General features: G+C 37.5%; 1 protein-coding gene across 3 annotated transcripts in view; it reads left to right on the forward strand.

Annotated features, from left to right (window-relative positions):
- DIS3 (DIS3 homolog, exosome endoribonuclease and 3'-5' exoribonuclease) overlaps positions 1–12,218 on the forward strand; it is a 35,298-nt gene that overhangs the window by 12,950 nt on the left and 10,130 nt on the right. For 2 of the 3 annotated variants that reach the window (XM_003409436.4, XM_064270046.1), the window contains exons 12-16: positions 674–738; positions 833–917; positions 2,510–2,637; positions 5,772–5,858; positions 9,374–9,530. In XM_003409436.4, coding sequence (XP_003409484.2) covers positions 674–738; positions 833–917; positions 2,510–2,637; positions 5,772–5,858; positions 9,374–9,530 — 522 coding nt within the window. The remainder of the gene's footprint in view (positions 1–673; positions 739–832; positions 918–2,509; positions 2,638–5,771; positions 5,859–9,373; positions 9,531–12,218) is intronic. The other variant, XM_064270045.1, reaches the window with a different exon arrangement.

Genomic DNA, 12,218 nt, shown 5'->3' on the forward strand with positions numbered 1-12,218 from the left:
GCCTTAAATCAGTGAAAATATTGCAACATTTTTTTGTTACTGAGGGGACCAAATAACAGGTGGATAGGTGTAGTTGATATAAATTGTTGTGTCACATGTAACTCATTATCTAGGAGCAACTAGCTATAATGTATTTTCTGGTTTTTATAGAGTTTAAGTCATGAATCTATTCTGTTGCAGTTTATCTTTTATTCTTAGAGTATGAACTCGGTAAACTTGAGAGAAATTGTGAAAGTAGAGTGGAAACTTTAGCTTAGTCTGTTCTTCCATAAATTTAGTGTCTTTCATTTTAAGCATCTTTGGAACACCATGTAGTTTGTATTAAGCATTGGAAAAAAGTCCAGTTAGCTCAGAGAGCCTGTGGAATTGTCTAGCACAAATTACTACACAGACCAGAGTTAAGACTTTCAAAGGACAGCAGGGTGTTTAGTGTAGAGATAGGACTAAAACTTAGATCCACTGTTAAGCAGTCCAGTTTTCTTTCCTTCCATAACATTTTAGATAAGTACTTTTGTAGAAATAGACTATTTCACAATTTCTGAGTTCTCCTGCTCACAATGATCAAAGCACTCTTTTCTTTTTCTTGTTGAAGTAATACTACCGGAGGATAGAACGTCTAATGGAAGTATGGATATAACTAAGCAATCTGTGGTTCTGTTTTTATCTGTTACAGAGGATTGACATGGTTCCAGAGTTGCTTAGCTCTAACTTGTGTTCCTTAAGATGTAATGTGGACAGGTATTTATGCCTCTTTTTTTTTTTTCATAAGAACATTATATTTACTTCTTTAACTGATTCCTGTTAACCGGTACTATCGATTTTCTCTCCATAGGCTGGCGTTTTCGTGTATTTGGGAAATGAATCATAACGCTGAAATCTTGAAAACAAGATTTACCAAAAGTGCCATTAATTCAAAGGTTAGTTTCGTGGTTCATCTTTATTGGTTAAAATCTTTGGTACTTCTCTGACAGTGTTGTAGATTGCTTTGAAAAAGCTGGGCTTACTAAGTTAAGTAATTTTTTTCTCTAGTGTTGCTGCAAAATCTGCTTTTTTTCAGTTATCTGATTAATTATTGGTATTATTCAAAAGTTACATTCAGTGTCAGTTGTGTTGTATTCAGAAACTTTGAAAAATTAAGTACCTGAGAAGACAAAATAGGTAACTTTAGTCCCTCGCTCAGGAACCTCTGTGATTGCAATTTTGCCAGCTTGTAAATGGTAGTGTTTTAAAAGTTAAGGTTTACACCATTTTCTTTGCCTTCACATTTTCTGATTGAAACAATACTATAAATCAGCTGGATTCCAGTAAAATTAGTCTAAGATCTACGTTCAGACAGGATGGAATCAATTGGTTTTTATCTTCCTTTTTAGTACTTCTCCCTAGATTCCCTTATGTTCTCCCTCATTTTGACCTAAATCTGCTTCTGAAGTTTCCCAAACCCGCTTTCTTAAAATGATCCTTATTCCAACTTATGTACTTTCTCTTTGATGTTACTTCCATTCTGATCAGCTAGTGGTTGGAAAGAAGGCAGTGTAAAACTGAATATGTGTGAATAGTTTGTCTTCCACGACTTGTGTTCTTAAGTAGGAATGGGCTTATAATTTTCTCAGACTTGGTCAGTGTAAGAAAATTGTATGAAAAAAATGTAGTGAACGTGACATAAAACCTTTTTAGAAGAAAAACCCTTGGTAATTGGCTTTCCCAGGAGTCTGGTCTGACCTGGACATCATCTAACTTTTTTTCTGCTATTCTTGATTTGTTTTACTTCTGAAGCTACTTAAAAAAAAAACAAAAAACAGTTAAAAAATAATGATTTCCCATGAGGAAGTAAATAAGAATAAAACTTGTCGTCAAGTTGATTCCGATTCATAGCAACCCTGTAGGACAGACTAGAACCTCCTCATGGGGTTTCCGAGGCTGTAAATCTTTACAAGAGCACACTGCCACATGTTTCTCCCGTGGAGCAGTGGGAGAGTTCAAACTGCCAACCTTGCAGTTGGCAGCCATGCGCTTAACCATTGCACCAGCAGGGCTCCTTAAATAGGAACAGGAACAGCTGTTTGTAGATTTGGGTTGTTTATAGTTGGAGATTGCTGTAAATATTTTCTAGTACAGTGTATCACATTTTCAGGTACTTAACTTTGCATATAAGATTTCCTGCTGAATATGACACAAAGGATTTCAGTTTTCAGGTGTTATCAGAGAATAGATCTAATTTGCCTTCATATTTTAGCATTACCTAAATATTTGTGCATTAATTGGAACATGAAAGTAATTATAGCTTAACCATTTTTTTCACTAACAAAACTGCCATTTTACTTTGTTTTAACGTAAGCTTGCTTGTGTGGTATAATGTCTCAGATAAGAGTTAATAGACCAGAAATGATTCTTCTTTTGTTACTGATTTTAGGTTTTTTGAAATTAAGAATTTCATGTAATGGAAGTATGAGAGCACAGTAAACCCGTTTTATCGTTTATAAGTATTATGTTATTATGGTTTCCCTTTTAGGCTTCTCTTACATATGCTGAAGCTCAGATGAGAATTGATTCAACAACCATGAATGATGATATCACCACTAGTCTCCGTGGACTAAATAAACTAGCTAAAATTCTGAAAAAACGAAGAATTGAGAAAGGGTACGTTTCGGAAATATCCACTAAGTTGTGACTTAATTCATTTATGCTCGTATTAAGATAATTTTTAAAATGCTGTAAGAAAATTTAAAAGTGTTTTATCATGGGCAGTGATGAAGTGTTTAGTAAGCTGACATCCAATTTCTAGCCGCCATTTAAATATTAGCAACTTGGTTCTGAACTGATGCTTGTTCAGAAGTTCTGTCCTTGTAATTTGTTGTGCTAAAAACAAGTATGTTTGAGTTAAATATCCTGAAGAAATGCCAGGAAGGCAAGAAGTCCTTAAGACTTTTATGTGGATTGTTTCTTATTTTAGTTAGAAAGTAGGTTCCAGATTGAACACTCGTTTTCAGATGCTTAAGTAAATGTAGATGATATCCTCCATATGTTTTAGAATTGAAAAAGATTTTAGAGTTTAATCCAATCTCTTCATTTTTGAAACAATTAAAAATTACAGACCAGTCTTCCCAGAGACCTGATAGCTAGTGGTAGATTTGGGTCTTTAGCTATTAACCAGCCAACCAACCAATCCATTGCCATCGAGTCAAATCCGGCTCATAGCGACCCTATAGGACAGAGTAGAACTGCCGCATAGGGTTTCCAAGGAGCGCCTGGTGGATTCGAACTGCCGACCTTTTGGTTAGCAGCTGTAGCTCTTAACCACTACACCGCCAGGGTTTCCTTTTAACTATTATATCGTGACGTTTGAAAACCCTGGTGGCGTAGTGGTTAAGTGCTATGGCTGTTAACCAAAAGCTTGGCAGTTCTAATCCACCAGGCACTCCTTGGAAACCCTATGGGGCAGTTCTGCTCTGTCTTATAGGGTAGCTATGAGTCGGAATCGACTCAACGGCAGTAGGTTTTTTTTATCATGACATTTGCCTGTCTAACTACAAAAGGCATAAAGTGAGGAATACTAACCCAAACTTGTTTAAGTAAAGTAACTAAAATTCTTGAAAGTTATAAACAGGTATGGGAGGAAACTAAGTACATGAGCCTTTCAGATGTTGATGTCTCTCTCTGGGGGCTCAAGCAGTTATTTAGTAAAAATATTTTCGTTGGGTAATGCAGACTTTAGTTTCGTGCTGTTTCATAATGTGTGGCTGTTTAAATTAAATTAAAAATTCAGGTCCTCAGTTGCACTAGCCACATTTCACCTATTCAGTAACCACATGTGACAAGTGGCTACCATATTGCACAGTGTAGGTAAGGAACAATTTTCATCACTGCAGAAATGCCATTAGATAGTGTTGCTCTAGATTGTTTTGCCGAACCATCCCTGCCTCCACAATCTCCCCACTTTTCTATGACTTTTTCATATGACCCTAAATAGGAAACTTGAAATTGTATAAGGATCGTTTGGATGCAGTAAAACCCAATGAGAGTTATCAACCAAGAGCAAAACTGTTTCTCAAGCATGCCATTTAGATGTGAGAAAGATGACCATAATTGGGTTTTGTAAAAATATTCAAAATTCTTCTCTTGCTGAATTACTCAGAATTTACAGATCTGTTTTGTTCAAGTAGGATGAAAAATACTTTCTCTTTAGATTGTATGAAGAGACATATTTATAACACGTGAAATGGCACATTGTTCAACAAATATTTATCGAGAGTTTATAGTTTCAGAAGAAAGTTTGTGTAAAGATTTTTTTAGAAAATTTGTTTTAAAAGCATAGTCACTAAAACACATTTTGAAGCTATATTTATTTTGGTAGTTTAAAGTAAGTGATGGAAATTTGCATTTGTAACCTAGCTTATCATCATTAGGGCAAGGAAGAGATTTTTTTTAACTTTAAGAGCGATTTATAATTTTAATTTTCTACATTGTAGGTCATTGACTTATAAACCATGTCATTAAATCTTCTTAGTCTTAGGGTGAATAGGGAAGGTAATCAGTAGAAAAACTATGACATCTTTTGCCTTTCTGAAGAGGAGTATAGTAAAACCTGCGAAAGTGGGAACCTGTGTACGATGGAAGCCTGTCAGAGAAGGAAAACTCAAATGTTTTCCACTAATAGAGCAATAGAAAAGTTGTAAGACTGCACCCTGTCAAAAGCAGAAAACTTGTGAGACTTGGAAAAATGAAGCAGTCCTGTCGATTTCCAGCTTTTGCAGGTTTCTACGTAGTACATTGGATAGACATAACATTTTAAGTGTTCTCTGAAAAAAATGATCGAGATGTTGGTCAATACCATTGTTTTTTAAGTCATTATGTTTTAATAAACACATTAAATCTGATGCAGAACTTTGTTTAAAGTATTGTGAGGCAAGAGAGGGATGTTTGTTGAGATTCCCCCTCTGGTATTCCTTCTGCAGCCCTTCTAGTAGAGGTGAGGGTTCGAGGAACAAAAGAGCTCAGAATCTCAGTTTGCCCCGTCTCATCTCATTTTTTTCCCTCTGTCATTTTTCCTTTCTCCTTGATTGCCGTATGTTGCCCATCCTCACTAAAATTCTTAGTTTTGGGTTGATAAGGAGCTGATCTGGTAAAAGTATCAAGGTGTGAAGAAACATTAACTGAACTAGTCTCTGAGACTTTGCTTTTCAAAGGAGAGCTTGACAGCTCGTTGAATGAATCACACACGGAAAGCACTTAGCCTGATCTGACACCTAGACTTCAAATATCAATAGCGATCAACATTGGTGACGTATTGGTGATAATGTATCAGTCAGCCTCCTGTTGGTTGGACCCACATGGAAGAAGATTTTGAACTGTGGATCTTGTGATGTACCTGCTCTCTCTGTAGCAACTACCTGTTTTCCCTCTTTCCTCCCATAACTGAATACATTGTTTTCATGAGCAAATATGCTTGCAATTACCTTTATTTTAAAAATTGTTTACAAACGCATGTAGCTCAGTAAAAAATCATCATTTGGGTACAGAAAATATTCCAACTGAGAAGCATAGGGACTAAGATTTTCGTTGTGTTGCTTTTGTCCCCTCCTTAAATGGGTCTGAGATCGGTAAAATACTAAGCTATTCATGAAAATAGATCATAAAACTTAGCAGCTGGTCATACCTTAAGAACAACAACTGATACACACTTTCTCTAGTCATTCTCTGTTTTAAAAGGATCATTTCCAGAATTCTGTCTGCTGTTGGCTAACATGACTAATTTCCCTCTAAATTTTGTTTAGGGCTTTAACTCTTTCTTCCCCAGAAGTTCGATTTCACATGGACAGTGAAACTCATGACCCTATAGATATGCAGACCAAGGAACTTAGGTATGTCATTTTTGTGACATGCAGTAGGTAAGATTTTGTTCTTATATGTAATGTAGGGTATGATTTCTATAGATTTTCATGGCTTACAAAATATATAGTAAATAAAGATGATCTCACTTTCTAGGTTTTTTTTTTTTTTAAATATATAAAACTGGGATCAGTACTTTAATAGAAAAATTTCCAATTTGAATTGGCTTGTCTTGATGAATGGTGTATTACAACTTGACTAGTAATAGTTATGGTAAGCAAAAGAAGATTTTCATGGTTAATTGCTCAGTTTTTTAATATAGGTTATACTGTGGTAGGATAGGAAAATGATTAAGACCCTGAGCTTTGAAGGCAGACTGCCTGCGTTTGGATCCTACTTCTGCCACTCACTGCCTATATAACTATGGACAAGTTATTTGACTTCTCTCTGCCTCAATTTAAGCGGCCCTGGTGGCACAGTGATTAAGCACTCAGCTGCTAACCAAAAGGTCAGCAGTTTGAACCCACACACTATTCTGCAGGAGAACAATGTGGCAGTCTGCTTCCGTAAAGATAACAGCCTTGGAAACACTGTGAGGCAGCCCTACTCTGTCTTACAGAGTTGCTATGAGTAGGAATTGACTCAGTGGCAATGGGTTTGGTTTTTTTGTATGCCTCAACTTATTTTTCTATAAAGTATGATTGATAATGGTACCTGTTTCATAGGATGTTGTGAAGAATGTTCAGATATTAGCTATTGCTGTTATCGTTTTATTGGCTTGTAAGATTTAGGAATCAAGAATACTTTCAATTAAATCAAAGTTTAGGCCTGTTTTCTGTGCTTGCTTCTTTTTGTATAAGGTAATTCTGAAGTTAAACATGCATTTTCACTTTTCTAGTAGACTACCAAGGGTTAAAAATGGTTTTTTAGTTAGGACCAACCAAACTCATTGCTGTTTAGTTGATTCTGACTCATAGCAACCCTGTAGTGTTGTAGGGCAGGGCTTCCCAGCTTGGGACTAAGCCCTGCCTAGGTTCTTACCATCTTCTGACCAAGAATGACCAGGTGAAGCTTAGCAGTTCCACATGAACAAAGGTTTATTAGGGACAGAAAGAAAGTAAAAAGCCTTGCAAGGGAGAGATGGAGAGGCATTTCCACCTATGCTAGCCTCCAGTCTCTCACTGAACAAAAGATTTCCTAGGGCTTAGAGAAGTTTTTAAGTGGGAAAAAGGCATTATCTTTATTCATTAGATGGGCGGAGATTTTTAGGAGAAGGGAAGAGATTATGAAAATCAAATGCGTGCACACACAGTTAGAATTCAAGATGGACTTCCTCACAGAAGTTGCTGGAGCTAAGATGGAGTCTGTCACAAAGGCTGCCAGGATGTTGAAGAGGACTTATTCTGGGATGTTGTGCATGCATGATGCCTCTGGATCTTGGTTTGAGCCTCAGCGAGGGGTCCCTGCTCATGTTTGTCTCATGTGAAAGGTCATTTGTAGACCATGTTGATCTTTACTGCGCATGCCCTGCACCTGGTGAGGCCTTGAAAAACAATTCAGGAGGATTATCAGTAATTTATAGCTGGTCAGGGGCCTTGAAGTGGAGCCCCTTATTTTGTCTAAGCACCTAGTTTGTTAATCACAGGTAGTTCTCCGGTGCCATCAGTAAAAGTTACAATTAAATCTAAACCTGTTCTTAGGTTTAGATTTAATTATAGCTGATTGAGCACATAGGGCCTTGAAGTGTAGCCCTTATTTAATTCAGCCAGCCCAATCTCTTCCCTGTCTCAATAGGACAGAGTAGAATTGCCCCCATAGGGTATCCAAGGAGCAACTGGTGGATGCAAAGTGCCAACCTTTTGGTTAGCAACGGCAGGTCTTTAACCACTGTCCCACCAGGGCTCCTAGTTAGGACCAGTAGGTGCTATATAGCTTTGAAGCTAAAATAAAAAAATAGCATAGGGAGAACTTCTGCGTAGATATGTCTAATGTTAAAACTAACAATTAGCCCAATACTCGGAGCTTTTTTGGGGAAAATGTTGACTCTTGGAGCTTTGCCAAAGTAGAACATCACCCATTTTTTCTTATCGAGAGAAAGAAAAAGCACACTCCCAAGAGATCTCCCCGTATTTTTAAAGGTGTGAATGGAGGTCTTCCTAATATTTTAAAAATTAATATACTTGGAAGAATCTTACCAAGAACTTATAGAATACTACTATTGAAAATGGAGTCCCTGGATGGTGCTGTAAATCGTTAATGTGCTCGGCTCCCAAATGAAATGAAGATTGGAGTATACCCAGGGGCTCCTTGAAAGCAAAGCATGGTGGTCTGCTTCTGAGAAATTGACCATCAGAAGCCTATGGAGCACAGTTTGCTCTGACACATGTTGGGATTGATGAGTAAGAATCAAGAAGAAACTGGTTACTATTAAAAACGGAAGCATGAATGAAGGATTAATAATTCATGTTCAGTTAATTGGGAGAAAGCCGTATGCAAAGAAGGCAGATCATTTTCTAAATTAAGCTTTAAATGTACGTAGAATAACTACATGAAATGGAATGAAGAGCAGTATCATGTTGGTTAAGAGTTTTGAAGTTAGACTGCATGACCTGGGATCCTAATATTGCTAGTAACTGACACTGGGCAAGAGAGTAGCGTCACGCATGCTCAGTTTCTCATCTGAAAAACAGGACTACTACGTAGGATTACTTTATTTATATATATATATACACACACACACAGACACGTGTATGTATGTAAGTATATATGTATGTGTGTGTATATATATATGTTTACATATATAAAACCAAAACCCAATTGCTGTCAAGCGGATTCCAACTTATGGCGACGCTATAGGACAGAGTAGAACTGCCCTGTAGGGTTTCCAAGGAGCACCTGGTGGATTCGAACTGCTGACCTTTTGGTTAGCAGCCTTAGCTCTTAACCACTACACCACCAGGGTTTCCATATATGTGTGTGTGCATATGTATAGACGTACATGTAACATACGTGTGCCTCTATGTACGTATGTAATATATATAGTTCAAAGTCTGAGCCATACTAAGCACCCAAATTACACCAGTTGCTGTTGAGTCAGTTCTGACTCATGGCATATTGTAAGTATGATCTCTTAATTCTGGTGATTTATTGGTGAAATTTTTAATTTTTTAAGCCAGAGTTTATATAATCTAAATTGCTTTAATTCTCCTTAGTAAACTTTCATTTGTTTATTTTAAATTAAATAAATCTCTGGATTTGGTCTGGTAAAAGTGCTTAATGTTGTATACTACCAGAGTTAGTAAAGCTTGTATTTTTGAATGCAAATTGGAAAGCCACTTCTAGCATGAGATTCACTCACACAGTAGATACATGAAAGTGATGGTTAGTGTAGTAGCTGAGAAATGGAGGAGCCAAAATACACATGTGTACATACACGCTGAATGTTTATATAGGAAATGCTCCCTTTATCTTGTTGGTAAAAAAGCCAACCTGAATAGGTAAGAAATATAGATTCTCTTTCCTTATTTAGTATTTTTTCCGTTGGCAGAGAAACAAATTCCATGGTGGAAGAATTTATGTTACTTGCCAATATCTCTGTTGCAAAAAAAATTCATGAAGAATTTTCTGAACATGCTTTGCTTCGAAAACACCCAGCTCCTCCTCCATCAAATTATGAGATTCTTGTTAAGGCAGCTAAGTCCAAGGTAAGTTCCTACAGTTTGAAGAATCATTTGTATTTGTGTTGCGATCTACCCATTGCATTGAAGAGTTTATATTCACAACTCGATAAATGTTTTACTGTTTCTTGAGGGAAAAAATACGTCAGTAATTTTTTCGATCAAAAAAAAAAATCATCTAACTTGGGTGAAGTCATCTCTGCCCACATTGAAATCTCTCTGCTTAATGAAATTCTTTAATGTTATTTGTACCTCAACTAAGGGCCCTCTCTGCTAAAGCCGGATGTTCCAGACTGTTATTTACAGTGTCCCGGAAGTACTAAGCTCTTCCATATCTCTGTGCCTTTATGCATGTTCTTTATGCCTGTGTTTGTAGTTTCTGTGAATGGACTAACTTCAGAGGATTTACAAGCAATCTGTTCTGTTTCTCCTTATCTCCAGCTCAAGCCCTCTTTATATCATGTACCCAAGAAAGAATTCAATTTACTGGATGCATGGAAAAGAGAAAAATACAGGAAGGGCACCGTTTTACCAGCTGCTTGCATCCCCTGCCTCTAGTTCATTGATGTTTATTTAGTTGGTTTTCTCTGGATCACTTGTTCAGGCCCCATCTTTCCTGTCCAGAAGAAATCTGGACGTAGTAGTACTGGCTCTCAGAGTATCATTCTAAAAGGATATTGTTGACCTATGATTTCAGCTCAGACCTCTGTGGTGGGCCTAATCCTACCATATTCATTAGAGCAAAATCAGTTTCTCACTCCTTGTTCCAAGGCTTATATTGTAAATGGGGAGATTTTCTCTCATTGTCTTATTTCTTCCTGAGACTTGGGTAAAAGCAGGAGTAAAGAATTTTTGACTTACTTGTCTATGTAGGACCAAGAAGTTAAGTTTGATGAATCAGGACATTTCTTCTGACTGAGTTGTAGTGACCAGTACAGTTTTATTTTGTTTCTGGTTTTTACTTCTACTTTGAAGGGAAGGATAACATCTGCAAAGCAAATACTCAGTATTTAGACCTGGTTTGATTTTCTTTTCCCAGCACAGACTAGACAAGCACAAACTGTTGACTGAGAAATACTGTCACTGCTACCACCATCCTTTTCCCTCTTGAGTCTTGTTCAGGGAGCATTCCTGACTCCTGTTGAGATTAGGTGCTGCTGGCTATTTGCCCCCCAGAGGATCCCATGCTTACCTGTTTACGTCTGTCTGAGAATTTACTGCGCGTTATAGAATTACTGTTTCCCTCACTGGAATTCCTTGAAAACAAGGACTCTCTTTAAGATTTTGTATTCCTGTCACCTATATGGAAACCCTGGTGGCACGTAGTGGTTAAGTGCTACGGCTGCTAACCAAAGGGTCGGCAGTTCGAATCCACCAGGCGCTCCTTGGAAACTCTATAGGGCAGTTCTACTCTGTCCTATAGTGTCGCTATGAGTGGGAATCGATTCGAGGGCACTGGGTTTGATTTTTTTTTTTTTGGTTTATCACCTATAAACCCAAAAACCAAACCCAGATAGGTGAAGCACTTTTAGCTCATTTATATATTAAAGAAGAAATTTTTAACAATGAATCTGCTTTCTTTTTAGTAATCGAGCAGGTTTCATTCTGAAATAGTAAATTCCTCATCCCTGGAAAAATGTAGGCAGAGGATGGTTGATCAACTAACAGAGCTATGGGAGAAGGTTTCTGCTTGGATGGGAAGGTAGACTAAATTAGTTATTCCTAAACCTGGTTTATCATCAGTATTGCTGGAGAGCTTTGTAGGAAGGCTTTATCCTGGAAAATAGATTGACTAAGTCTAGATTTAGACCTTGGAATCTATTAAGAAAAAGTTCTCCACAGTGTTTGTAATGTAATTTTTACTGTATATTTTGATTTAGTTCTCTTCTTAAATTCTTGAAGAAAAAATGTCCCCAGATCATTTTAGTGATCAGGTTTGCGAACCACCGAACTAGATGACACTCAAAGTTTCTTCCCACTTTAACATCCTGTGGTGGGTTGAGAGAGCTAGAATTACTATGCTAATATTTTATATACTGTTTTTATGGATGTCAAGAGAATTTTATTAATCTCTAATGAAACAAGTCTTTTGGAGGGTGTCTTAGTCTTTTAGTGCCGCAGTTACAGAAATACCACAAGTGAATGGCTTCAACAAAGATAAGTTTATTCTCTCACAGTCTAGTAGGCTAGAAGTCCAAATTCAGGGCATCAGCTCCAGGGGAAGGCTTTCTCTCTCTCTTGGCTCTGGAGAGGGTCCTTGCCATCAGTCTTCCCCCAGTCAAGTAGTTTCTCAGCACAAGGACCCTGGGTCCAAAGGGCATGCTATTTTCCTGGCTCTTGCTTCTTTGTGGTATGAGGTCCCCCACTCTCTGCTCACTTCCCTTTCCTTTTATCACTTGTAAGATAAAGGGTGATGCAGGCCACACCCCAACAAAACTACTTTTACATTGGATAAGGGATGTGACCTGAGTAAGGGTCCTCTTTAACATAACCCAGTCTTGCCTCATTAACCATATGCAGAGACTAGGATTTACAACACATAGGAAAATTGCATCAATCACAAAATGGAGGACAACCACACAATACTGGGAATCATGGCCTAACCAAGCTGATAGATATTTTTGGGGGACACAGTTCAATCCATGACAGAGGGACTGATTGAAATACATGATTTAGTTTCTTCTGAAGGTGCACTAAGACCAAAATAGTGATTCT

This window comes from Loxodonta africana, chromosome 17 (genome assembly GCF_030014295.1).
Source record: "Loxodonta africana isolate mLoxAfr1 chromosome 17, mLoxAfr1.hap2, whole genome shotgun sequence".
Classification (NCBI taxonomy): domain Eukaryota; kingdom Metazoa; phylum Chordata; class Mammalia; order Proboscidea; family Elephantidae; genus Loxodonta; species Loxodonta africana.